Source organism: Limtongia smithiae, assembly GCF_038497785.1.
Source record: "Limtongia smithiae strain NRRL Y-17922 unplaced genomic scaffold V1518scaffold_1, whole genome shotgun sequence".
Taxonomy (NCBI): Eukaryota; Fungi; Ascomycota; class Lipomycetes; order Lipomycetales; family Lipomycetaceae; genus Limtongia; species Limtongia smithiae.
In genome coordinates, this window is record NW_027117622.1 from 783,820 (window position 1) to 809,530 (window position 25,711).

A 25,711-nucleotide genomic window follows, 5' to 3' on the forward strand; every position below is an offset into this window, starting at 1 on the left:
AGGAGCGGGAACGCGGCGCGATTCGCGAACCACCAAAGCTTCAGACGCGACGATGATTAATTCCTGTGAGCACGCCGCACCATGACTGGCCCCTGAGCCTCAGCAGCTAAACCGCATTAGGTATGAGCCGCGCGTGACTCGGTCAGTGGCGCTAGTTGAGCTAGCTTAATTTAGACTAGCTGCATGGCACGGACCAAATGGCGCAATCAGGACGGCTCCTGAGGACATTTGGGTGGTTGCGATTTTTGCACTGGGAGCGGCACGCCGAACTACGTGAGGGCGTGAGTCCGAGTCGCATATGACCGCGCAGCACACACCGCCTTTGCGCGGGCAATAACTGCTTTGTCTGGCAGCCCCGCAGTCGCAGATCAGCTGAGTCTGCAAGCGATAGATGAGATAACGGTGGCTCGCGCTGACGTGCTGTCTGTGGGGCAGATAATGGCGTCGAGTCGCATCAACGGACGATAGTCTCTTTATTCCTTTTTTAATCTCTATCAAACTCCTAGTCTTGAATCGTCGTCAGTGCCGCAGAGACTGCGAATGGTGCAGCAACCTTGTCTTTAATATCATCGGCGGTGAGCCCCTCGGCGACCTCAATAAGCGTTAGCCCCTTCTCAGGATCCACATCAAATACAGCCATATCGGTGATAATGCGCGACACGCACTTGGGCCCTGTAAGCGGGAACTGGCATTCTTTCAGAATCTTAGGCCGACCTTTTTTGTCGACAAGGTCCATGACCACGACAACACGCGTCTTCGATGGGTTGGCCACGAGGTCCATGGCGCCACCCATACCCTTGACAACACCAGGCAGCGCCCAGTTTGCAAGGTCGCCGTATTGTGAGACTTGCATGGCTCCAAGGACCGTGAGATTTATTCTGCCTGACCGGATCATGGCGAAGGACTCGTCCGAACCGAAGAACGACGCACCGGGAACCACAGTCACGGTTTCCTTGCCAGCGTTGATGAGGTCAGGATCTTCGCTTCCAGCCACCGGGTACGGCCCCAGACCCAAGATACCGTTCTCGGACTGCAGCGTGAGCGAAATATCGTCGCCAATGAAGCTAGGAGCCAGAGTGGGCATGCCAATACCGAGGTTTGCGTAGTCGCCGTCTTGGAACTCCTTTGCTGCCCGACGGACAATGCGTCCACGACGCGCTTCCGCCGAGTCTGAGTCAACGGACTGAGCCGCTGCATCGCTGGCCACCGATGACTTCTCCTTCTGAACAGTCAAGATCTCTATCTTCTTCTCCGCAGTGGATTGAATGACCTTTGACACATATATTCCGGGAAGATGCACGTCGCTGGGGGCGATCTCACCAGGCTCGACAATGTTCTCAGCCTCGACGATGGTATACTTCGCCGCGCGGCCAAATGTGCTATTGAAGTTCCGCGCAGCAAGACGAAAGTAGCAATTGCCGAGCGTGTCGACCTTGTAGGCTTTGATAAGCGCGACGTCGCCAAAGATGCCACGCTCCATGAGGAAGTTACGGCCGTCAAACTCACGCACTTCTTTAGGTTCGGAGTACGTCTCGACCTTGCCGTTGGCGTCGTATCGCACCGGTAACTCGCCAGTCTGTACCCAGGTGCCATATCCCGCTGGCACATAAAAAGCGGGTATGCCAGAGCCACCAGCGCGGCAGCGCTCGGCGAGAGTGCCCTGCGGGGTCAGTTCGAGGCTGATCTTGCCGGTGAGATACAGGCTCTCGAAGACTTTGTTGCCGCCAATGTATGACGCGATCATCTTGGTGACTTGGCCACTTTCCAGTAGCTTGGACAAACCGGAGCTAGCTGTTCCAGCATTGTTGGATACCGCGGTGATGTTGGCGACGTCCGGACGTGCGACCAGGGCGTCGATGAGGGTGTCTGCGGGAGTGTGAGAAGCGTAGGAGGAATGATCCGATCAGCTTTGAACTCACCGGGAACACCAGAGAGGCCGAATCCACCGCAAAGAAGCGTGATGTTTGATCCGATGCCGGCGAGCGCCTCAACAGGGGTGGTGACCTTGCTCTTCGGTTCATGAGGTGCGGCAGTCGCAAGAGTGCGGATAGCATAGACGGCGATACTGAGCGCGCCGCCGTTCGCAAACGCAGCCGGCACAGTAGAGCGCGCAAACGAGAGACGAGGACGCACGAACATACTGTGGACTGGGCAGATTTTTGGAGAGCGGGCCCAGCCCGTGCATATATAAAGCGGGGCGGCCGTGACGGTGACGGACTCCGAGAAGGAGAGCGCAGCCGTCGCCGGAGTCCGGGGCGGAACCCCGCATGAGAGAATTGCCACATCGGGGGTCCGGAACGCTAAATCAGGCAAATAGTTCTGCAGGCGCCCGGAAAGCGGGGGTCGCACTCTTTCCCGTTCTGATTCCCACGCCCTAACCCGAAGCCCCACCTAGCCGGGTCCTCGGGTGGCGCGCCCCGCCTACTGCGTCTTGTTCCGACGCGTCCTTTATGGCATCCTGCCAGGCTTCTGGACTGCCGCTTCCGTGATATTCTACCTCCTGGTTACATCAGCACTCACAGGACTCCCGCTCCCGCAACAGCACCGTCGCTACCCCCACTAGCACATCGCTCCGCACCGTCATGTTCTTCACCACAATCGTCCGCCTCTCCTCGTCATCCACCACACTTAGCATATTGTAGATGTCCGCCAGCTGTGCATAACCGTCTTGCGACAGCAGACCTGAATCAGGCGCGACCACTCTGAGCGCGTCTCCACCGCTGTTATTTACTTCTCTCGCGTACTCGCAGAAACTAGTGCATGAATTCAGCGTACTCCCGAGACGATCCAGTGCTGTGCTAAGATCTCGAGGCGTCCCGAACTGCTTGTGATGCTCGCTGATTGGCACTAGCAGCCGATGCTGTGCATGCCCGTTACTGTCATCTCTGTGCGGATCTAATACTATGTTGATATGCTCGATGAAGAACTCGCCGTACGATGCCAACGCCGCCGCCGCTGTCGCGCTATGAATCACGACGCCGTCGAGTCCGAGCCCAAGAATATCGATTGACTCCAGCGGTGATGCAAATGTCAAGGTCTCGCCGTGCGACACTCGTGGTCCTCTTGACGCTGCTATGGCACCGCGGTCGGTAGTTTCGTTGTGCGATTTCCCGGCGCAGTAGGGGCCCCAGCATTCGGATACCAGTCGCGTCCGTAGTAGCACGTCAAACACAGCGGCAGTACAGAGAATAGCATCTGAGATGATGTTGACTCGATTCATGTATTCTTTTGTTGAGACGTGTACCAGCGGCGCTTTTGGTAGTGGCTGTCGCGTCAGGGCCATGCTATCTGCGTTAACGTGTCTTGCTGTCGCGTAGCTGAACTGGCAGGCAGCACTGCAGAGAACCAAATGAAGAAGTAGAATAATCCGAGTCATTATGATAACCTGTGGTTGTGGTTATGGAGATCGAAATCGCCTGTGTAAAGTAACGAACGACGGCATGTTGACGGCAAGTTGACCCAGTCAAATTTCAAATGCTCGCACGACCTGTTACTACATTGCTGATATTTGCCATCTCGGATTGGATACTCCCTATAATTAGCATTCTGACTATGTATATCAAAACTAAAACAGCGGATTCATTCAGTTCGACCAGATCAGAGATCGTGGTTACAGTAGAATCTAACAGCACGCTTGCAGACAGCTGGCTGGCTAGTAGCAGTCTTGCGGAAGGTCCCATTCCCCACGATCAGTGAATCATATATACAAGATTTCTTGGAATACAGCACCTGCTTGAGCTTAGCGCCATTGGAGACCAAGGTGAGCTAGAAACCGCAGCTAACCTGCGACTGAGTCTACCCGCCCGCACGCATCCGCTGCTGGGAACACCGCTAAGATAACCCTCGACTCTCGTCAGGCCTCGCAGGACGCATCTCTGCTATCGTCGCTGTCGCCGATCATCACCGCGATGCTGCAAAACTTCCCATCCAAGGGTATCCCACTCTCGATCGAGTCTACAGGCTTTTCCGGCAAATCCACGTCTCGCGTAACGTCTGCGCAGCGCCCCAAGCGCCAACGTGAGAGCTCCGGCTCAGGTATTCGCAAACTCGTCGTTGCCTCCGAATTCGGCTCCGTGTCTGCTGCACTCTCCGACAAGTACTTTGCGACAACGTGGAACTTACTAAATTCTGCACTGGACAGCGTTTTCAAGAATGAGCCGGTCAATACATCGTTTGAGGGATTGTACCGCGGCGTCGAGAACCTGTGTCGCGCCGATAAGAGCACGAGCGTGTGGGACAACTTGAAGATGCGCATCACTGGACACATCAAGAATGATTTTCTTCAGGGAGAGCTCTTGCCGGCGGCAAAGAGAATCCTGGCGCAGGGCGAGACCTCTACAAGTGCGAACAATATGGTTGATCTCGTAATTGAGGTTTGGGTGAGATGGTCGGCTCAGCTCAGCACAATCCGCAACATGTTTTTTTATCTTGATCGTAGTTATTTGCTCAATTCACAGCACGAGGCATCAATCTGGTATTTGCTATCTGTCGCTGGTAATCCTGGGATTCGATCTAACCTGATACAGGACGACTGGCTTGAATCTTTTTCGCAAGTTGATTCTCGAACAAACCGCAGTCAGCACACAGTTCATGGCAAGCCTTATGGTATACTTTGAGATCTACCGGTCACACAAAAAGGTCAACGTCGAGTTGATCACCGCCACGGTCCGAATGATTTCCGCGCTCGGCGTTTATTCTACGTTGTTCCATCCGCAGTTCATCGACTCGACACAGAAGCACTACGCGCATCTTGCCGCCGTTAAACTGGGAACGATTCGAATTTCGGAGTACCTCGTCATGGCTATGGATTGTCTTGCCTTTGAGACCGAAGAGGCAGCTCTCTTTGGACTTGACAAGAAGACGAAGGGCGAAGCAGTGCAGGCGGTCGAAACGGAGCTCGTCGGCGCAAAGGCTTTGGATATAATTGATGGATTTGACGATCTTATCACGGCATATGATGTCAAGGGTCTAGCGAACATGTACGATCTGCTTTCTCAAGTCGGCCAAACCAAGCTGCTTGTCGATGCGTTGGCATACTATATCCAAACCGAAGGTCTCAAACTTGTCATCGACCCTGCAAAAGATTCAGTCATGGTCTCGTCTCTTCTTAGTTTCAAAGACAAGATAGATCAGCTTGCCGAGAATGCCTTCAAAGATGATGAGAGCTTAGTTATTATTATTCGAAAGAGTTTCGAGATTTTTATCAACAAACGGGAGAACGTCCCGGCAGAGATGCTTGCCAAATACTTAGATGAGCTTCTGAAAGTTGGAAATAAGGAGATGGAAGATAACGAGATGGAAAATAAGATGGACAAGGTGTTGGTTCTGTTTGCATTTATTTCCGGCAAGGACGTGTTCGAGGCGTTCTACAAAAAGGATCTCGCCAAACGGTTGCTTCTCAACAAGTCGGCATCTGATGATGCGGAGCGGAGCATGCTAGCCCGACTGAAGGTTGAGTGCGGTAATGACTTCACCCAGAATCTAGAAGGCATGTTCCAAGATGTTGAGGTTTCCAAGGATTTTGTGGCGTCGTTCAAGAACAGCAAGTACTCGACGAGCTCAAGCGAGGGTGGAATCGATCTGTACGTGAATGCCCTGTCGCAGGCGTTCTGGCCGTCATATCCTGACGTCAAAATCATTCTTCCTCAATACATGGCGGATGCGCTCGAGAATTTCAGAACGTTCTACACAACCAAGCAAAGTAACCGAAGACTTTCTTGGCGGCACTCACTTGGCCACTGTGTTGTGCGCGCGGACTTTCCGATTGCGAAGAAGGAGCTGAGTATGAGTTTGTTCCAAACGATTGTGTTGCTCCAGTTCAACGACGTTCCAGATGGAGATACATTGACGTACGAGAGCATCAGGACCGCGACCGGCTTGGATGATAGGGAACTGACGCGGACGCTTCAGTCGCTTGCATGTGGCAAGATTCGTGTGCTTCACAAGTCTCCGCGCGGCAAAGATGTGAACCCAGGCGACAAGTTCAAGGTGAACTTGAAGTTCGAAGAGCGCGCTTTCAGACTACGGATTAATCAGATTCAGCTGAAGGAAACACCAGAGGAGAACAAAGACACCCATGACCAAGTCATGCGTGACAGACAGTATGAAATTCAGGCGTGCGTGATTCGTATCCTCAAGACGAAGAAGACGATTAAGCACGTTGAGCTTATCCAGCAGGTGATTGATCAGACCAAGAGCCGAGGAACGCTCGATCTTGCCGATATCAAGAAGAACATTGAGAAGCTGATTGAGAAGGATTACATGGAGAGACAGGGTAGTGACACCTATATTTATGTGGCGTAAACAGCTTACTTGGAGTGCTGGTTTGGCTTGATGTTGATCTTGTAGCACAAGAGAATATTAACTATCTATCTACTATTGATTAACTGCTAGCTGCTTGCTTAGTGGATACCACCTGGAGCTTTTCTCGCTTGTCGGCATTATCCGGTATCTCCGCAGACTCCTCTAATTTTCGCTTGCCGCCGTACAGAATCTGACCACTGACGGGTTTGAAGTAAGGCTGTGCTCGCCAATACGGAATGTCTTTGTACACGGCGCCGGAGTCGTCAAGGGGCTGATGTGACCGTCGAACGATATCTCTTTCGCGATTGTTTTGGTCGAGAAGAAGATTGTGTACGATTTTCTCGACATGCTCTGTGATGGTTGCGAAGTCTTCGATAGGTGATTGCTTATGTAAAGCCGCGACCTCTGCGCGCACGTCTATGTGGATGCCGAGGAATGGCCTTAGTATGCGGAACAAATGTGACTTTGCCGCAATCCGCGACGCTTCGCCGGGAGTGTCTTTAAGAACATTGAAGTAGCGCCGTAGTAATATGTCTAATCGTGGGTAAAGGACGTCAATATCTTCATGTGCAGGTATGCTCGTCGAGTAGGATAATGGCTGGCAAAAGAGGGCCGGATTATGGAGATTTCCCTCCGCGGACATGACCGCGTCGGCACCAGTCGCTTCGAGACACCGGCTGATATCTTCGTGATATAAGAGATTTCCATTGGCGAAGATAACAGTGTCTGGCGGTAAGTTGTCGCGGAGATACCGAATTATGCTCCAATCTGCCAGACCGGTCTGCTGGCCCTTCATTTCTCTCGTGCGGCCGTGTACAGTCAGGATTTGCGCGCCAGCGGAGAGGATCATTTTTGCGTACTCGAGGGTTCGTTCTTTTGAGGTGAACATTCGGATTTTGGCGGTCACTGGGACAGACAAGTTCACGTGGAGAATGTTGACTAGCTCATGTCAGTAGGAAATTGGAGATCTTAACAACAAGTAGCACATACTCAGCTTGTAGATGAGATCCCAGTCATCTTGTAAAAACGAACCATATTTGCCCTTCTTTGCGATATTCTGCGGGCATCCCAAGTTTAAGTCAACAGCGTCACAATGATCTTCGACAAATTTTGCCGCCTGCAGTAGCGTCTCCGGATCGTTTGCGCAGAACTGCACAACCAGAGGTCTGTCTGCCGTTTTATCTCCGTCAAGAGCGTCAAACATCTGAGCGCGATACTTCTCGACAGTGGCGAACTGCTTCGCATGGAACATGGGGGTATAGCACAGGTCCGCGCCGAGCTGGCGGGAGAGTCTGCGCCAGGCGAGCTCGGACTGGTCGACCATAGGCGCGACGATTTTTTTCGGCGATCCCATGTGCTTGTATAAATCGCGGCCGGTGAGCTTTGTAGTCGGGACAGGCTGTTGGCTGGCAACCGTCATGTTGCTGGCTTTGCCGAAGATCAGCGTCTGCAGCGAGGCGAGCACGGACGATGCCGAGGCGCTGCTGGAGGCTTTGGTTGCGAAATGACGGGCAAATGACGGGCTCGCAGAAGTAGGCAAGAGGCGCGCGCAGCGCTTGAGTATCGGAATCTTGGGCTACTGTTCGCAGGCAAGCACGTCAAAAGGAGCGTTAAGGTGTTCGGTTGATAGTAGTTGATCGATTAATAGATCCAACAAAAAAATCTTGAGCCCGAACCCAAAGACCCGGCCGGCGGGACGCGACAAGGCGGGCGACACGTACGCGCCAAATCAATGCGCTGGCCAAGGACGCGATAAAATCGACGGGCGCCGTCACAGCACCTCTGATAGGGAGCACGTCCTCAGGAGTGGTGTTTACTGGATGCTGGATTGAGGAGTGGGGAGTTGTGGCAGACTGGTGCTGCCGCCGTCGACGTGGACCGCATTGAGTAAAGTGCGCGTCGTCGCAACCTCGTTTAGCTCGGCGCTAAGGCAGAATACAGGCAAGTCGCTGCCAGCAGAGTTTATGCTACGTATTGCAGCTACGGCGTAGAGTTCAGAAAATTGAAGTTTAACGACCTCGCTGTTAAAGACGAGACGGCGACGCGCCTGACAGGCGCAGCACAAGGGCTGCGCGTTGCGCGTTGCAGCTTGCGACTCCTTCCCCCACGACTCCTCACTCCGCCACTCCTCCCCACTTCACCTACCCAAAGGGCCTCTCGCCTCCGCCCTCCTCGCGTCCCGCCTACTCCCTCTTCGTAACTCCCCGCTGCACACATGGACCCAACGCCCGGGGCTTTCGATCCATCGCCGGAGCCGCAAACGCCTGCCGCAATTACCGCGTCCGCCAGCGTGGACGACACCATTCGCCCCGTCGACACCGTCCCCCAGCCCGCCACGGAAGCGACCATCGCGCTCGACGAGATGCCAGAGGAATCGCAGGTCGATGTGGCCGGTGATGACGACGAGACCGAGGTTCTAGCCAAGCAATTGATTGCAGATGCCGAGTCTGCTGAGGTATGTGGTGATGCTGCAATCGCGCATTGTCGCCCCAGGCTAATAATGTCGTTTACAGACCACAGAAGCTGGTGATTCTGGCGATTTTGAGGACGCTCATGAAGATAATTCCGCGCCAGAAACCGTCGAGGCTGAATCCGAGCCTACCACGCCTGATGGATCACATTCAGAAACCGACAAGGCATTCGAGGTCGAGGCTGCTTTACCGGAAAGTTTGGCTGATGTCCCGGTCGAGCACGTCATTCCTGAGACTATTGATTCCGATATCTACTCGAAAGAGCCAACACCAGAGTCTGTTGATTTGACGGAAACACCAATTGAGATCGCGTCGGCTACGCCGGAGGAGATCAGTGATCTGGCTGTTCCGGTTCCCGCGATGCTGGCTGCGGTCCCAAGCCCCGTCATTCCAAGCGCGATTCCTGTGATCGATGAAGTGAACTTGGAGGATGTCAATCTCACTGATGATACTCCCCCTTTGCCTCCACTGCCTGTCGCTGCCGACGCTACCACCATTGATGCTATCTCTACACCTCCGCCTCTGCCCGCCCGAAGTGCCACAAAGAAGAAGCCGTTTGCATGGCTTACGAGGGGATCTGTCGATAAAGGATCATTTGAGAAGACCGACAAGGAAGGTGCGACTGAGCAACCGGCGACTTTGTCTCCCGAGGCCATTCTCGCTGCTCCTCCTCCTCTTCCACCTCGCCGACAGCGCAAGAGATCTTCTGTGGCGTCCACAGAGCCTGCATCTATTCCCGAGAATGAAATTGCTCCCACTACTCTCACTCCAACTGACGTTGATCTTCTGTTAAGCAGGGTCGACGCCAACCGACGGGATCTGCAGACTAAGGACCAGCCTGAGCAGGACGCTCATGTAGCTGGAACATTAAAGCTCAAACAGGATTTTGAAGAGCTGCGGAAATCCAAGAGTTCGGAAGACTCAGAGGACGATCTTGCGTCGATTGACTGGGAATTCTGGGGAGCGTTTGTTGCAGACTATGCTGTCACTGCCAAGACCAGACCCTTGGAGCTTTCTCATGCCGTCCAGAACGGACTGCCTCCTCCATTGCGGGGCACAATCTGGCAGTTAATGTCGTCTTCCAAGTCTCTCATCATTGAAGAAGTTTTTACGTCTCTGCTTGCCGAGACCAGCCCGCATGAGAAAGGCATTCGACGGGATCTGTCTAGAACCAGTTTTGCCAAGAACGCTGATCAGGATGGCTTGTTCAACGTCATCAAGGCCTATGGACTATGGGATCCCGAGGTCGGCTACATTCAGGGCATGGCGTTCATTACTGTTCCTCTCATTCTCAACATGAAGCAAGAGGAAGCATTTGGTTTACTTGTCGACCTGATGAAGACTTACAAACTGAGAGACTTATTTCTGCCTGAAATGCCTGGCTTGCATTTAAAACTCTACCAGTTTGATCGCATCATGGAGGAGACTATTCCTGCTGTGCATACACATTTACATCGACAGGGTGTACTTTCATCGATGTACGCATCGCAATGGTTTTTGACTTTCTTTGCTTACAAGTTTCCGCTGCCCATTGTGTTGCGCATATTCGATACCGTGGTGGCCGAGGGCTTAGAGTCGATTCTCCGTTTCGGCGTCGCTCTTATGGCGCGGAACGAGGCGGCCATTGTAAATCTCGAGTTTGACGCTCTCGTCACATTCTTGAAGGACGGTCTGTTTGATGCGTATGTTGAGCCGAAGGCGCATCGGACTGCTTCGTCAATTTTCCGGGGAACGCCGAACGAGGTGACTTATCGCGTGAATGAGCTGGTTGCCGATGCATTCAGAGTCAAGATCGCGCCAGAAAAATTGCAGAAGTACGAGAAGGAGTACGACGAACAACATAGAGCTGAGGTTCTGCGGCTGGAAGAGATGGACAACCTAAAGACACAGAACGGAAAACTCAATCTACAGATCAAGCGTCTCGAGGCGAGTCTTGCGACTTTAAATGCTGAGCATATTGATGTCGCCAACCAGATGATCCAAGGGAAGGTGGAGAACGAGAAGCTCAAGGACGAAAACACGGATCTGGCAACCGAAAACGAGACGCTGAAGAAGAATGTCGAGGAGTTGAACGCGACCATCGAGGCCATGCCGGCCAAGATTGAGCAGGAGATCGAGGCGAAGTTGAGAACCGAGATGGAAGATTTGATGAAGCGAAATCTCGAGGTGATGGACATCAACCGGACACTAGAAGATAACCTTGCGGCCGTGGAGAAGGAGATGGCGGAGACCAAAGTCAAATTTGCCACGGTAGGTAGCATCTTGTGGGTTTTGTTCGTTTCAGACACCAGCGTGCTAACTCTACAGATTAACGATGAACACGATGCCCTCACTCGACGATGGAATGATATCAGAAAAGTATTGAATGAATAATCATGAGTATTCAAACAACACCGGTGTACTTCTTTGTTCTTGCTCATGTCGATTTCCTCTTCGCTTGGGAGAGAATTGTCTTGTTTAACTTGATGTAGCTTTGTTCATTTCAAATAGACAGTCAGTTACCACCATTTTTAAACATGTTATGTACTCTCAAGCCGCATCAGAAGCTTCAGACAAATGGTACATTACCCATATGGTGTTCTTTAAGATAATCCGACCCGTATTCCTCGTACTCTTGCCTCGTCACAAGACATTTGGCATTTCCGTCCTCGTTGATCCACTTGCGCATACCGTTCCACGCGTCCAAGATGCCGTTATCCGCACGTCGAATATTCAGCTCCCGTTCGATGGGCAACATGGCGCGCAGCTCGTGATGAAGGCGGTCGTCGAGACCAGGCAGCAAGCTGTATCCACCTGTCAAAAACACGTCTTTACACGCTTCCCTGGAGTCCGCATCTGGGAGGCGGCGAAGAAGGATGTCGGACGCAAGCTCGACAATGCCAGCTTGATCGATGCCAGCGATGGATGGCTGGAACAGAACCTCTGGAACCCGGATACGTTCTACGTTCAAGTGGATCTGATGCGCTTCGGCGCGACTTGACGGGTCGAATGGACGGGATCCGCGCAGAAACGCGTGGATCAGAGAGCTCGTCCAATCATTTTGCGCGTCAAGCGTGTTTTCGAGCGTGAAATTCGGATCATGCTGAAGCAACTGGTCCTCGAGTCTGCGAACAGACTCTGCCAGCTCGTCATCTTCTTCGGTGTCAGAAGCGTTCACGATGTCGCGGTACACAGCCCAGTCGTCGTCGTTCGCGCCGAATGTGTCTTCGTCATCGTCGCCGCCGCCACCGCCGCCACCACCGAGGGTGTCTCCAGTGGCACCGCCGATACCACCAATGCCGCTGCCTTGCGCACGACGACGCTTGCGGCCGGATGTAGGTGTGTCAGAAGCCAAGTTGGCTATCGACTTCATGCGTAACTGCGACGCCAGTGACTTGCGATTGTTGAGCTCCTCTTTCAAGCGCTTCTTATCCTTGATTCGTTGCAGGACCTTGTCACGTTGCTCGCGCCGGTTCTGGATCCAGCCTTCGAGGTCTTGTGTACGCCACTCTTCTTCTTTCCGGGCTTCTTCTTCTTTCCGTTCTTGTTCCCGCTTTTTCTCGGCTTTGGCACGCATCCGCGCATCATAGTTGCTCTTGAGTAGTCGTTGATGCCGCTTTTGTTTGATTTGAGTCTCGTCAAGTTGGTCGTCTGGGATTTCTAGAAGTGGGAATGTCTGGGCCTCTGTATCCGACTCATCCTCTCCCACATCCTGCTTTCGTGAGCGCTTAATCGAGCGCTCTAGTGTCTTGATCGTGCGATTCAGTGAATTCTCGTCGTCGAAACCCTCAGAGTCAAGAATACGCTTGAAATCACGCTGCGACACCTCCGCGGACTTTTTCGCGATCGCGTGGTAGTACTCCAGTTCCTGCTCCTTCTTGATCAGCTTTTCGAGCCGCAATTTGGCTGCCTGCTCTTGTAGCTTGCGTCCGGATTCCTTCCGTCGTTCGGCGATCCGTGCGAGTTCTTCTTCGGACTTGACAGCGACCACGGCTTCCGTGAACGGTGTCTGAATGATATGATCGCGCTCATCAAGTTGCTCGTCCCTATCGAGATAATGCTCGATTTCGTCTGAATATGACACTCTTGAGACATAGCAGTGCTCTTTGATTAACATCTCGGCGTGCAATGGTGTCAGTTTCATGGGAAAATGCGGATATTTAAGTTGCATCAGATTTAACAGAAACGACGCAGCATGCTGGCCGCCCCAATTGAGACGTTTGGCCTGGGACAGTATGCCTTTGCCGTTGACAACGGGGATCAAGTTGGTGGTCTCGTTCGCGATGGAAACGATGAGACCAGATGAGCCGTTGTTATAGTGGTACGAGAACAGGGAGTCGAGCCCAAACGTTGCTGATGGGGCGTTGTAAGTCTCGAATAGCAGTTCTTGCATGGCTATTGAGTTGTTAGCAGGCGCACAGCATGAAGACAGAGAGTACTGACTTTTGTGCTGAGAGAGAGGACACGCAAAGAGCTCAGTCATGACAATTGGATTGTCAATGCGTCCCTCGCTAGTGACCCCCATCTTCACAAACGTGTAATCTAGAATTGTTTCCAAGTACTCCCAGTTCGCGACCAACGGTCCGTCGAACGGGCTCTTGGCCGCCTGCCGTGTGTTTGCGTCAAGATTTGCGTCTGATCCCACAAGCGTAAACGTGCGCAAAATCTTGCGATCGCGGTACCGCGCGATGTGCGTAGGGAATGTGATCCGCGGCTCGTTGTCTGTGGCGTAGCCTACACGGGTCTGCGATGTGCCAAGGTCGAGCAGGATGGGCACCCCCCTTACGTAGTCGGTGGACGGATAGATGAATGTCGGAACAGTGACTTCGGGGATGGGGTACAGACGAGGAGGCGGAAAAGCGGGAGTCGCGCTGCCCGAGGTCGCAGAGGTCGCGGCCATTGCAGTGGTTGTGGGTAAGGAAGGAAGAGACCTGAAGCGTTGCGATCTGATATGATCATCGTCGTCGAGATGGCGTGTCCCAATGCGACGGTCGCCGACTCCTGCGGAACACAAGTTACAGCACCTGGATCACGGGATACACAAGCGACGACGATACGTCGAGCAAATCAGCACCATGGGCATCTTCGACTCAATTGCCACAGCTGTGCTTGGTTCGCGAACAAGCACCGCAAACGGATTTCTCGGCTTTGGCGGACACAGCAAACCGACTACAGACGCTGCACCTCCACCCTCGTCATCCGACTCTAGCTCTGATCTTTCTGTACCTACCGCTAGCACGACTTCGCAGTCTTCGTTCGTCGTGGAATCTAGCGATAAGTTGGTGCAGCCTGGACAATTTTTCAAGTATGGACATCCTGGACCTCATATCGACTTTGACTTCCGGCAAGAGTATATCTCGGCCTTTGACCGGCGCACGCGCAATCCTTACTATGTGATTGAACACATTACCCCGCAGAGCATCGCGAAGAATCGCGGCGTAGATCGCAAGAACGCAATCTTTACGGAAAATGAGTCGATTCCAGCGATTTTTCGTGCACATCTGGCGGACTATTTCCGTTCGGGCTATGATAGAGGCCACATGGCACCTGCCGCGAATGCACGGTTCTCGCAGCAAGCAATGAACGAGACTTTTTTGCTGACCAACATTTCCCCACAGATTGGGGACGGGTTTAACCGCGATTATTGGGCTCATTTAGAGGACTTCTGCCGCAGACTTACCGGTCACTACAATTCGGTTCGCATCGTCACTGGGCCGCTGTACCTGCCCAAAAGATATCCAGATGGAAAGTTCCGTGTGAGTTACGAAGTCATTGGTAACCCACCTAACGTTGCGGTGCCCACTCATTTCTATAAGCTCGTCGTCGCTGAGGAACCGCTCAGTAACCGCTCATCCTCGGCCGTCGCTGTCGGCGCTTTCATCCTACCCAACGAGCCAATTTCCAACTCCATTGATCTTAAGAGCTTCTATGTGCCTGTCGATGCGATCGAACGAGCGGCTGGACTTACGTTCTTGGCCGACTTGCCAAAATCAGACCGGAAAGACTTGTGTCGTGAAGTCGACTGCAGCATCATCGTTCGCGAGTTCACAAAAGCGCTACCAGGATCACCTGAGACACTTGCACTACCTGCACCGAGAAGTTAATCCACTATCTCATATGATTGGTGTTTGCTCTTATACATACATATATATGTGAGTTCTGAATCGCGACAAGATTTACAGGGTGGATAGCTATACGACATGAGCATAAAAGTTGTATTTCTTGCATGCTGTATATAATTATGCCTAAGCTGACATTTTCTATCATTTGCTGTGTGCCAGTGAATTAATTGCACCTCGCAGCTTGCGACTAGTTAGACCGTTTGCTGCTCGTGAAGTAATCGATCAAAAGAACCTTTAAACCCTAAACGACGAGGCTCAATGTAAAGCAATTCACGACGTTGTAAAATTCGGTCCAGCCATCACTCATCCTTATCAACACGTCGGGAACTAGTCTGCCTGTATTCAGAGCAAAGATAACACTCACTTATACGTATGATCCGGTCAGTTGCTCTTACTAGAGGTATGGTGCGCATCGGCAGCACTCTTGGCTGCGGTTCGCCGCGGGGTATACAGTCGGCATGGAGCGGTGTACAACGCCGAACACACAGCAGTGGCAGATCTTTCACTTATCTACCACTCATCGGAAGACAGTTCCAGGCTCTGGCAAGGGCAGACACGCAGATGTATGTGTCAGCATCAAGATTCAGTACATCCACATCACGGCACAATGGCGACAGCGGGGAGGAAGGATCGCCCAATCTTTCCCCAGATAACATCACGATGGACGAGTACCACCGTATCGCCGACGAGACTTTGGAGAGTATACTTATGCATTGCGAGGATCTTGCGGATTTGAAACCCCAGGTCGACGTTGAATTGGCTGTTAGTTCACCCTCTGCCTTCTAAGAGTATTTTGAAATTTCTTGCTGACCTCAATATACAGCAGGGCGTACTGACTTTGGAACTACCTCCAAATGGAATTTACGTGATCAACAAACAGCCTCCGAATAAACAGATTTGGCTGAGCAGTCCCATCTCGGGCCCCAAGCGGTATGTGTTGATTCTACTATCTTCTTGCCTGCAGTCGTCTAATATGCATTCTCAGCTATGATTTGATCGAGGGCTACTGGACTAACCATCGTGATGGAGAGACACTGGGAAATTTGCTACGTCACGAAGTGTCGGAAGCCTTAGGCGTTGAAGCGACTTTTGATAATGTCGACGATTACAGCATCGCTAGGAAGTAACCGCTAGAACACTGCGAACTGGTTTAATTTGGCGCTTGTAGATAGATTGTTTGATATCAATAGTTCCGCTCCATTCTACTCTAATTACATCAATGCTCCGTATAAGTGGCCAACCACCGAACAAGAAATGATATTAGCTTAGAAATTATGAAATCAACCACCAATACAAGCCAGAACTCCGCGACCAAATCATAAGCGTACCTGTACCTTACACCATTAATCTGCATAACATGCTGGTAAGGTACCCTCCTATCTTACAACACGCCTTCTCTGCGGCGCTGCACCGACAGCGGTCTCTGACTTTCGCTTGGTGCGTCGAAACAGCTCCTTAATCTTGCGATAGCAGTCTTTCGATAATAACCATTCATCTGGCACGACTGGGATATTCCATTGCCGAGCATACTGGATTTTGGATGATCGGAATTCTTGAATTGAAGTGATCGGAGTACCGTTCCGTAATTTGGGGTATAACATCATGGGAAATACCAGTAAATCGCAAGACGTGGTTAAGTCTTCATCAATCTCTCCCCCAAGAAGAGAAATGAGTTTTTTTATGTGATTTCGAGTAGTCCCGGTAAATCCGGTTATGCAAACAACCTTGTCTGCGAACATCTCGCTCTCTTCGGAGTATATATCGTAACCGAGATACTTGGAGTACGGACTCGCCGCCGCAATCGGTAGTTCGTTATGGTAAAGCGCCAAGTCAATGTACCAGTCTGTAATCAACACGGCGGTACTTGGAATAGCAGGCAGGAATTCTGGCTTTGTAGTATTAGATACCACCACGTGAGTAGGAGACTGAATCGACGTCTTGGATAACATGACACCACCCCGGGAGGTCAGATAATCCTCAATTTTTTGCAGATTCGCATCCTCAAAACCGTAAAACTTGAAGACGTGTCCTTCAAACAGATGTTCTGCGCTTTTCTCGAGTCCTGCATCTTCCGATGTAATGATTTCGAACGGAAAATTAGTGTCGCCATTCGCGCCGGTCAGACTGTCGGCTTTAGCAAGACTCGATGTCGATGGGTTCTCGACTTCGCTCATAATAGAATTCCAAGTATTTTCCGACTTTTTCCGTTGAACTCGATTAGCCGGTCGCATAGTCAACACACTGTCCGTCTTTGCGGTGGCCGAATTAAGTCTCGAGGTTGATATGTCCTTATTTATCTTCCGAGGAATTTTATCGAGATTTATCTGGCGCTGCTTCTCGTCAAGCTCGAATGAAAAATCAAAAATATTAGAGATAAATGCGTGGCGCTTGATGCACGCGTCGAGCCAGGTAAAATGTACGACTTTGATATTATGTGCAACGCAATAGTCGTATCTTCTGCCAATCGCCTCAGAGCCGACAAAAATCGTCATATCTTCCGACATATTTTCCATGACTATGCCACCGTTAACCCTGATGAACTGGGCATATTTGTGTCGCTTCTCCTTGTCGATGCTCTTGCTGAGTCCAATGCGATAGCCGGTGAAAAACAAGTACTCCCCATAACTTCTCATTTCTTCAGCAACGTCAATATCTTTGCCAGACTTCCATCGCTCATGCAGCTTGGGAATGAAACCGTCCTCAACGAAGACCAAGTCTGGCCGCCTGAAGAGAGCGTAACAATACTTCTCGCTTGGGCGCTGATTGGTATCTCTGACCACTAAGTGAGTTACTGCCGACATCAGATCTAAACAAAATGTGCCACCTAAACTTTTGACTTTGCGTTCAATATCGTTCTAGGGAGCAGTGATGTTAGCTACCACAAATGTCTGAACACAACATCTTCTACGCACGTACTCTTGTCTCAACTGCCACTCCCGTGGAGCAGAATATGAGCCCCTCAAGTGGCTTCAGGGTAGTGGCGTCATCGCTCCTGGTTTCCATGTATAGTTTGGACTTTTGGGGGGCCTGTGTGGGTGGCGGGGGTGACGACCGAGATGCGATCAAAGGCGCGCAGCAACAAAACGCGCGCCCGACGCGTCAAGAGTAAACGGCCCTCGCCCATCTCTGCCGCTGACACTATAGCTGCGCCTCTTGCCGTGCCACAGTGGCAGTGCACATACAGCCGCACTTGCCAAAGTTGCGGCTCAACGCTACCTGAGTAGGAGCACCAGCCACGATGGAGCACTGGACGGCTCGCACAGCCGCTGGAGCCTGACCCCTGCAGATTTCGGTACTAGGGAATACCGGGCGGGCCATGCGCCACTGCGCCATTGCGCCACACTGTTCAGCATATCAAAGCGCCGCACGCCGCACGTTGCGCGGCATAACGTGGCTTGTGCGTGCCGCTCCTGTAAATTTTCGTGCATCCAACGGCTTTCGTGGCTGCTGTGGCAAATCCTGTCCTCGTTGGATTCGCCTTCAGCAAATAAAACGCACCTCCGCGCCACTGTTGCACCTTTTTCCCGTTCACAAGCATTTTTGTTTATGCTCCTGCTCACCTTTCCCATCGTCAGCTACTCCTCGCATGGTACCCTCTCTCGCCCGCAACATTCGCCTGCCCGGTCCAGGGGCGCGCCGCTTGCTCCACGCGCTGGCTAGAGCTGGCCCGGAGCCTCTGACAACGTTGCACCCGACCTCTCTGGTAGGGCGTCGCTCGCAGCTCTCTGGAAGACTGGAACCTCTCATTCGCGATCACAAACACGATCTCGCCGACTCGTGGTCACGTCTGCTCCACAGCTTGGACGCGGAGACGAGAGTCATACAAGCACTCGGGTCTAGCATCATACCTGTTGCTAAATTTGGCACAGACATCGACATTGACGCAATTACCGGGCTACCGATTTTCAAGTCTTCTGCTCTTGCCGATGATATTCGAAAGCGCGGTGTTGTTGTGATCCGCGATGTGATTCCTGCGGATCTCGCTTTGGCTCTCAAGGAAGAAGCTGAGGAGTACGTCGAGAACAACTCGTCAAGCATTATCACATCTACACAGAATCCGTCGCTTTACGACGTCTACTGGTCGAAGGCACAAGTACAGGCACGCTCTCATCCAAATGTACTCGAGGCACAGTCACTGCTCATGGGACTGTGGCGCTCAAGCAAACTGAACACTCCTTTGTCTGTCGGCCATCCTCTCTCCTACGCCGACCGTATGCATTTTCGCAGCTCGTCCACACCGGAATTTTCGTTGGGACCTCACATAGATAGCGGGCCTATCATGCGCTGGTCGAATCCGGAGAGTTTTAATGTGTATGAAGACGTGTTCAGCCGTACCGGATGGGAGTCTTACGATGCGTTCGATTACGCACGCCGTTTTGACACAGTGCCAGATTTTTCTGACGGATCTGGCTCGTGCTCCGTGTTCCGCATGTTTCAGGGCTGGCTTTCCCTGACACGGACAGGACATAACGACGGCTCACTTAAGGTGTATCCTCTCCTGCAACAGGCGACCGCTTACGCTATGCTCCGTCCGCTATTTAGCATCACTGGTGATAGACCATCGCCGTCCTTGGATACGTTCCTGACAGGCAGAGAGCTCATGTCTGCACTTTACCCTCATCTGGATTTTGAAAATGCTATGGTTAGCCTTCCCGCAATCAATCCTGGCGATTATGTGGCCTGGCATCCGGATATGATCCATTCTCTAGATCCGACTTTTATGATCTCAGAGTCTGCTGGCATATATCTCCCCGCTGTTCCGCTCACAATTCCGAACGCACGATACCTAGTGGAGCAGCGCGAAGCGTTTGAGAGTCTTACTCCGCCGCCTGATTTTCCGATTGCATTTGGACAGAGTGAATCTACATTTCTGGGATCGGGCACCGAAATGGACGCATTGTCTGAAGACGGGCTGCGGGCAGCTGGTTTCGGTTATGCGAAGTGGGACGAAGATAAGTCCAACAGCTTCATCGAGCATTCGTTGTTGAAGGATGCCAACAAAATTGTGTTTTCAAAGACTGCCATCTAGATGATGAGAGTCTGAGATTTCTGATTTTGCATGTACTGGATAATCGATTTAGTCTTACCAATCTGTTTCCAGAGACTAATGCTTTCAAATGGCTTCACTTGAATTCTATCGTACCATTTATTTAGCGAATTCGTCTGTTTGTAGCATTGGAAGTACCATACTCACGGCACGAACATGCTTGAATCGTACTGTCCGCATCCTGCATTAGTTTCATTGAAGTGGGTTGACGTATTGTCGTAGCATGGAGCACAGGGGCTGTTCGTCGTCAGATAACATAGTGATATCTATACCTTCATTTACAGTGCTGTGATGGCTACTAGTCATCTTAGCCCTCGCTGCTTGTGTCTGTGCTTGCAAATGCTGGTCGATGTTGAAATAAGTACCAGAGCCTAGTTCATTCTCAGAGTGACTATCCATGGAGGTTATCCGATTCTTTTTAACCGGACTCTGATGTTCGGGTAAGAGAGAACTTTGCTTCCGCTTTGCATTATCGATTCGTGTGAAATATTCTGTGCGCAATCCAAGTACCGGACTGGTAGGTTCCTTGGGAAGCTCTGGTTCGTCTGGCTGACGAATGTTCAGCTTGTTGACAGGTAAAATATCGACAATCAATGACGAATGATTATCAAAATATTTGGTGTCGACCTTACGAAGAGGCAATTTTTCTATCTCGGCAAGGTTGAGTACTTTCTTCGCCTGGTGCGGACGCCAGCCTCGGTCTCTCGCGGCCTCGGCAAGTAGAGGTCGCGCGTTTGACGAAGATCGCTTTCCTTGCTTCGGCGTAGCGATAAATTTCTTCGCCTTTGTCGTAGTATCTCCAACAGATGAAATGAACAGCGAGCTTTTCGGATCCAGCAGATCAGTGTTACAGTAGTCAACGTTGGCGTCTGCCTCGAAGCAAACGCAGAGCCTCGGGGCTTCGGTTGCAGTCAGGCGCTTAGATACATGAACGTTTAAAATCCAGTCCATTGCAACAGCACGAGCAATACCATGCCACTTCTTCTCGTCTCGCTGACCGACCGGACAGACGTATACCTTGCCGTTGATTGCAACGTTGAGCCGTAGGAAGTCCTGAGTGCAAGGCTTCGGCGGTATCAGAGCAGCTTCACGCGTGAGAACGATACTTGACAAAACGCCAGAGTCCGGAGCCACGCTGACACGGGGAAATACGTAATCGTCGATGCCCACAACAGCAGACAGATACTGACTGAAGTCGTGAATGGCATGAAGCGTCGCCACTTGAGTAGCGGGTATGATATGACGGCGAAGATACGCATGCAGGAGGAATGGCATGTCTGCCACAGCTGTAGTCTTAGACAGCGTTGATATGCTCGGTAGAGGTGGCAGTAATACCACCTCCAGAGTACTGAACGCTGGAGGACGAGATACCATAGCTGATATAGGAGATCAGGATCAGCGAAGGTGCAGATTGTGTTACTGCTACTACTAGAGAGGAAGAGAAAACGGGAGTGGTAGACATCTAGGTGTTGTGTCGATTTGCATTCGGGCGCAGCCATATGTCTGCGGCGAGGGATAACAATCGACCAGTTTGCATTTGAACTGAGCGGGATATCATGTCAACAACAAGTGGTAGAACGGCGACATGCAACTTCACTCTGAAAAACACGCAAGCTCCAACTCTTCAAACCTCTAACTCACAGTCAACCACGCACAGAGAGATCAGAACAAAAAATGAGTTGCGATTCGGATAGCTAAGCCGAAATCAAATAAGTGCAGGCGCGTGCGACCCTTTGGTGTGTCGGTTGCGCAGACTGACCGGAATCCTAACAGCTAAGAGAAAATTTAAGTCTTTGCTTGATCGTCTATATACTATTGAAATAATGCGTTACTTAGTTATCGCTAAGTAAGCCGACGGCTGACTCATATCTGCCGGCTATTGCGCGAGGGCTCGCTCGTGAAATGAGTCCCAGCCACGCAGATCGTGCAAGTACACCCATCGTGTCAGTGAGAATTCGCAGACGCTTGAAAATAATACGACACACAACTGTAGATATGCTGGCGGAGTTAAGAACTCGAGCTTCAAGGTAAGAGTTAGTGACATAGACGGCGTTGCTGACTAGTGAATGTGTCATTCCTCAGCAAGAGCGGCTAAAATATATTATAAAATCATAGCGGAGTAAGCCCGGGGCTCGGCGTAAAACTGATGCCGACAACGTGCTTCTGGTGACGGAAACGACTCCTCGGCCAGGGCGAGCTCGCGCGTTTGTCCGCATTACATCAGCAGCCGCAGAACAGCGCGTCATCGGCTCCACGTTACCCGGTGTGTTTGCGGCGGAGAGACTCGAAATACCACGCTATCCGCACAACATGCATCTCCGCTTCGTCTTCCCACTCGAGCCCTGTGTCTCCAGTTCGCCGATATCGTCCACCAGTCCCGCCCCATTATACCAGCACTTGGTAGAGCCGCCACTTTTGCGCACAATACAGGAATTCGCACAAACCGGCCGCGCCTATTTTCGATTTGTTTGCAGTTCGGCTTCCCAGCTTTCACGGCTCCAAGCCATGTGCGGCTGATAATATATCCGGCCCTGGTTAACGTCGTCGTTCTGTTCTTGTTCAAATCCTGTGCGAACTTGGCTAGAGACCGCCATCAAGTGTCTCTAGGTTCAGGTGTTTGTTGAGAATATCGCACTTCGGCGGTTTGGCTGAAGGCTTCGGAGTTTCGTCTAAGCCGCGCGCTTCCTGGACGCGCACTCGTGTCGCTCGGCGTTTTGAAGTACAGCCTTTGGCACCTGTTTCGCCGACCTCTCGGCAATGGATTCTCTTTCAATACCGTCACCTACACCAGTACCTCCAACACCTCCGTCAAAGATGGCGTCGCCGCAGCAGCTGCCGCTTTCTACCATCCCCCCCGTCGGCGAATGCAGCAAGACCGGCCGACAGCTTTCAACAAGCAAAAGGGCAGCACAGAACCGCGCAGCACAGAGGGCCTTCAGGCAGCGTAAAGAATGCTACATCAAAGACCTGGAAGCTAAGGTTGACGAGCTCAAGGCTTCCAAGGCTACCATCGACAGCCTCCGACAGGAAAATTTACAGCTTCGCGATTATATTCTCGCGCTACAGTCACGCATAATCGAACAGCCTGGCGTCGGCGGCGTCCCGACTCCTCCCGCTGTATACCGTCGTCAAGTCGACTTTCTACATCACAACCGTTCTAACCCGTCAAATTTGGCCGATGTTGGAAAAAGCGAACGTGACATGGAAGATAAGTCACGTTGAGACTAACCCACGACTAGCTTATGTGAACATGCGCTTATGCAAATGACTACAGAGTGCGAAATGCGGGTGATGCAACAATTTTAGTAGTGTTTATTGGGTTTATTGGTGTTTGTTCTCTGATGCTTCTCTCTCTATATAGTTGGCTTTGCCATATTACTTCCTATGAACTTTCTCTCTTGGCTGCACTATGCATGTGTATTATTATTTGTTATATTTTAAGCTTCTCTGTATTAACACCGTTTCTAACTAACTGTAAATCTTTCAAAACTAACTGTCACTATGACGAAGTTCAATAGGTCGCCTTACAAATGAAACTGTTAACATGACTGTTGTCTACAATCACAGCATTGACAACATTTAATACATGTATCAAGAGTCAAAGAAAAGCCTAGAACAAATCGGTTTACGCGGGGCGTACAACGATGGAGATCTGCTTTCCAGCTTCGAGGTTGGGTTAGGGCGCGTCCAAGGAGCGCACAAGTAAAAACAGTATCATGTAAACATGCGCTTAACTTTTGTGTCTGCTCGAGACGCGATCTGCAGGTGACCCACCAATACGAGCACTACCTTCGGCTGCATCCTTATATCGATCAGTCTTTGGTGTTCTATTTCAAGATTTTGAGGATCGCTCCATGGCAGGACTGGACGTTTATAATACGCGGCGCTTCGACCAAGGCAGCGTCTGCACGCCGGCTCGCTCATCTGAGAGTCCCATGGACTTTGAATATACAGGCGGTGGGCCACTGAATGGAGTTAACTCGGCGTTTGGAAGTGCAATGGCTGCGACAAGAAGTGCGAACACTCCACAGCTGTCGCCTTCCCGGTCGAGCGTGCGCAGACAACCAACAGATTATCAAGGGCCAACACCATATCATACACCTCTGTTTAGCACAGTACGTCCCAGAGGATTTTCTACACCACGTGGAGGTACTATGACAACTCCAACACCGACATGGCCATCTTTGAATCTTCCCGACGGGAGTCCTATGGAAGTTGCACGAGATTATCCCGACGACGACGATGTTGTTATGCTATCCTCCATCACGAAACGTGACAGAACTTTGACAGATGTCGAAATGCTAGACGATACAACGAATTACGCAACAACCGAAATCGACAAATTGCCCTCGAAAGAGTCAAGTCCATCTCGCAAGCTGTTCAGGTCGAGTAAGAGCAAAGGAGCATCGCACGGGTCCAGTCCCTACTTAATGGTCAAGGAAATATTCAACAACGCTCTTTCACCGCGAAAATCAAAAAACAGGAAGATCAGTGTTTCCGGCACTTCTGATGCAGATGAAGATGATGAGAGCGACCACTCAGGCTGGATATTGCAAGCCACAATGACCAAATCTCCAAAAAAGGTCCGAAGAGATTTCGAGTTTCAGACACCTAGGCGGACAGTGTCAGCCCCCGCTCATATTCCTCCGCCAGAAAATCCCTCGTTATTGGCTGTACTGGCGAGACACGATAATCTTCCGTTAGTATTCGCACAATATTTGCAGCTCATGTTCAATCTCTTCATGGTCATGATTATGCTATATTTGGTCACATCATTTGTGTTCATGGTCAGAAGTGAAGTAAGGCACAAAGCAGAAGAATACACGCAAAGAGCGATCGTTGAGATTACACTGTGCACGAAAGAATACCTGAAGAACAATTGTATGCCTGAGACTCGTATTCCCTATATGGAAGTTCCGTGCGGGGAATGGCAGAAGTGTATGAATCGGGAAGCATCTGACGTTGGACACGCCAGCGTCAGCGTGGAAGTAATCGCGGATATTCTTAATAGTTTCGTGGAACGAATTTCGTACAAAACCATGGTATGACTTCAGTGACTTGCAATTTTATGACTTACATAAATCTAACATGATGTAGGCATTTCTCTTAGTACTAACGCTTGGAGCCATGTATATTTCGTCCAGCAGAGTTATACCTGCCACTAATTCCCGCGGTGCTATTGATGCACATGCACAGGAACGGATAGTATACCATCAGCCACCGCCTGCGACCAGTCAGGGCGATCTGGCTACCGCTCTCATTCGTTCCGACTCTTTGTGAGTAGCGCTGGGTTGAGGTGCAGATTTCAATATGCAACTAGTGCTGGGCGGCGTTGTGTTATGTACTCAGAACAATATTTCCAGTTCTGTCTCTGATGAATCGTTTTGTCTTTGTTTGCTATTCGTCTTGGTATGAAATAAAATTGGGGAATGCCACTGGCAAAGGACGAGTGCCTTCGTCATCGTTGCAAGATGATTAGTCAAATCTAATGTGCACCTAGCTAAGCTCGAAAGCTCAACACGCAACAACGGGTAGCTGCAGTTTTAAAGTTCTAACACGTGACGTTTACATAATAATCTGAGAACCTTATGTTTCAAAAGCACTTGCAGTTGTGACACGAACACCTCACTTCTTACTGGCCTTGCTTGCTAGCTGGCCGGGCCGTTTAACGTTCGGGCTCGAAGTCATAGGCTTTGCGGCGGCGGAAGGTCTGATCTCGAGCTCATCTCTGCAAACCGCTCGCGTTCGACGTGCAGAGTGCACTCCAAAAGAAAATCCTGCCAGATCGG

General features: G+C 51.1%; 13 protein-coding genes across 13 annotated transcripts; 7 read left to right on the forward strand and 6 right to left on the reverse strand.

The window, feature by feature from the left end:
* Positions 1-456: 456 nt before the first annotated feature.
* On the reverse strand, positions 457-2,214 carry V1518DRAFT_408907 (3-oxoacid CoA-transferase). The gene is made up of 2 exons (XM_066902244.1): positions 1,920-2,214; positions 457-1,866 (listed from the first exon to the last, which is right to left on the reverse strand). The coding sequence occupies exons 1-2, from the start codon at positions 2,137-2,139 to the stop codon at positions 503-505; spliced, it is 1,584 nt and encodes a 527-aa protein (XP_066761962.1). The 5' UTR covers positions 2,140-2,214; the 3' UTR covers positions 457-502.
* A 236-nt stretch (positions 2,215-2,450) lies between these two features.
* Positions 2,451-3,451, reverse strand: V1518DRAFT_408909 (uncharacterized protein). Its single transcript, XM_066902245.1, has one exon. It carries the CDS (start codon positions 3,374-3,376, stop codon positions 2,510-2,512), a length of 867 nt encoding a protein of 288 aa, XP_066761963.1. The 5' UTR covers positions 3,377-3,451; the 3' UTR covers positions 2,451-2,509.
* A 191-nt stretch (positions 3,452-3,642) lies between these two features.
* V1518DRAFT_18499 (Cullin family-domain-containing protein) lies at positions 3,643-6,343 on the forward strand. The gene is made up of 2 exons (XM_066900853.1): positions 3,643-4,474; positions 4,527-6,343. Exons 1-2 carry the CDS (start codon positions 3,909-3,911, stop codon positions 6,301-6,303), a joined length of 2,343 nt encoding a protein of 780 aa, XP_066761964.1. The 5' UTR covers positions 3,643-3,908; the 3' UTR covers positions 6,304-6,343.
* On the reverse strand, positions 6,312-8,212 carry V1518DRAFT_379375 (dihydrouridine synthase-domain-containing protein). The gene is made up of 2 exons (XM_066901633.1): positions 7,294-8,212; positions 6,312-7,242 (listed from the first exon to the last, which is right to left on the reverse strand). Exons 1-2 carry the CDS (start codon positions 7,721-7,723, stop codon positions 6,383-6,385), a joined length of 1,290 nt encoding a protein of 429 aa, XP_066761965.1. The 5' UTR covers positions 7,724-8,212; the 3' UTR covers positions 6,312-6,382.
* A 165-nt stretch (positions 8,213-8,377) lies between these two features.
* V1518DRAFT_408915 (rab-GTPase-TBC domain-containing protein) lies at positions 8,378-11,289 on the forward strand. The gene is made up of 3 exons (XM_066902246.1): positions 8,378-8,758; positions 8,817-11,024; positions 11,082-11,289. The coding sequence occupies exons 1-3, from the start codon at positions 8,519-8,521 to the stop codon at positions 11,145-11,147; spliced, it is 2,514 nt and encodes an 837-aa protein (XP_066761966.1). The 5' UTR covers positions 8,378-8,518; the 3' UTR covers positions 11,148-11,289.
* On the reverse strand, positions 11,235-13,800 carry V1518DRAFT_18759 (uncharacterized protein). The gene is made up of 2 exons (XM_066900857.1): positions 13,197-13,800; positions 11,235-13,148 (listed from the first exon to the last, which is right to left on the reverse strand). The coding sequence occupies exons 1-2, from the start codon at positions 13,651-13,653 to the stop codon at positions 11,323-11,325; spliced, it is 2,283 nt and encodes a 760-aa protein (XP_066761967.1). The 5' UTR covers positions 13,654-13,800; the 3' UTR covers positions 11,235-11,322.
* V1518DRAFT_408919 (uncharacterized protein) lies at positions 13,722-15,125 on the forward strand. Its single transcript, XM_066902247.1, has one exon. The coding sequence runs from the start codon at positions 13,736-13,738 to the stop codon at positions 14,855-14,857; it is 1,122 nt and encodes a 373-aa protein (XP_066761968.1). The 5' UTR covers positions 13,722-13,735; the 3' UTR covers positions 14,858-15,125.
* Positions 15,067-16,187, forward strand: V1518DRAFT_408920 (Frataxin, mitochondrial). Its single transcript, XM_066902248.1, has 3 exons — positions 15,067-15,637; positions 15,699-15,805; positions 15,861-16,187. Exons 1-3 carry the CDS (start codon positions 15,248-15,250, stop codon positions 16,000-16,002), a joined length of 639 nt encoding a protein of 212 aa, XP_066761969.1. The 5' UTR covers positions 15,067-15,247; the 3' UTR covers positions 16,003-16,187.
* Positions 16,188-16,251: 64 nt separating this feature from the next.
* On the reverse strand, positions 16,252-17,878 carry V1518DRAFT_369543 (uncharacterized protein; the record flags this gene model as incomplete). Its single annotated transcript, XM_066901279.1, has 2 exons — positions 16,252-17,730; positions 17,792-17,878. 2 exons carry the CDS (start codon positions 17,876-17,878, stop codon positions 16,252-16,254), a joined length of 1,566 nt encoding a protein of 521 aa, XP_066761970.1.
* Positions 17,879-18,333: 455 nt separating this feature from the next.
* Positions 18,334-20,148, forward strand: V1518DRAFT_18805 (uncharacterized protein). The gene has a single exon (XM_066900860.1). The coding sequence runs from the start codon at positions 18,462-18,464 to the stop codon at positions 19,902-19,904; it is 1,443 nt and encodes a 480-aa protein (XP_066761971.1). The 5' UTR covers positions 18,334-18,461; the 3' UTR covers positions 19,905-20,148.
* On the reverse strand, positions 20,115-21,197 carry V1518DRAFT_402947 (uncharacterized protein; the record flags this gene model as incomplete). The annotated part of the gene is made up of 1 exon (XM_066901854.1): positions 20,115-21,197. The coding sequence occupies one exon, from the start codon at positions 21,195-21,197 to the stop codon at positions 20,115-20,117; it is 1,083 nt and encodes a 360-aa protein (XP_066761972.1).
* Positions 21,198-22,239: 1,042 nt separating this feature from the next.
* Positions 22,240-23,532, forward strand: V1518DRAFT_408928 (uncharacterized protein). Its single transcript, XM_066902249.1, has one exon. The coding sequence runs from the start codon at positions 22,680-22,682 to the stop codon at positions 23,142-23,144; it is 465 nt and encodes a 154-aa protein (XP_066761973.1). The 5' UTR covers positions 22,240-22,679; the 3' UTR covers positions 23,145-23,532.
* A 119-nt stretch (positions 23,533-23,651) lies between these two features.
* Positions 23,652-25,508, forward strand: V1518DRAFT_408930 (Di-sulfide bridge nucleocytoplasmic transport domain-containing protein). Its single transcript, XM_066902250.1, has 2 exons — positions 23,652-24,964; positions 25,020-25,508. Exons 1-2 carry the CDS (start codon positions 23,777-23,779, stop codon positions 25,200-25,202), a joined length of 1,371 nt encoding a protein of 456 aa, XP_066761974.1. The 5' UTR covers positions 23,652-23,776; the 3' UTR covers positions 25,203-25,508.
* Positions 25,509-25,711: the final 203 nt, after the last annotated feature.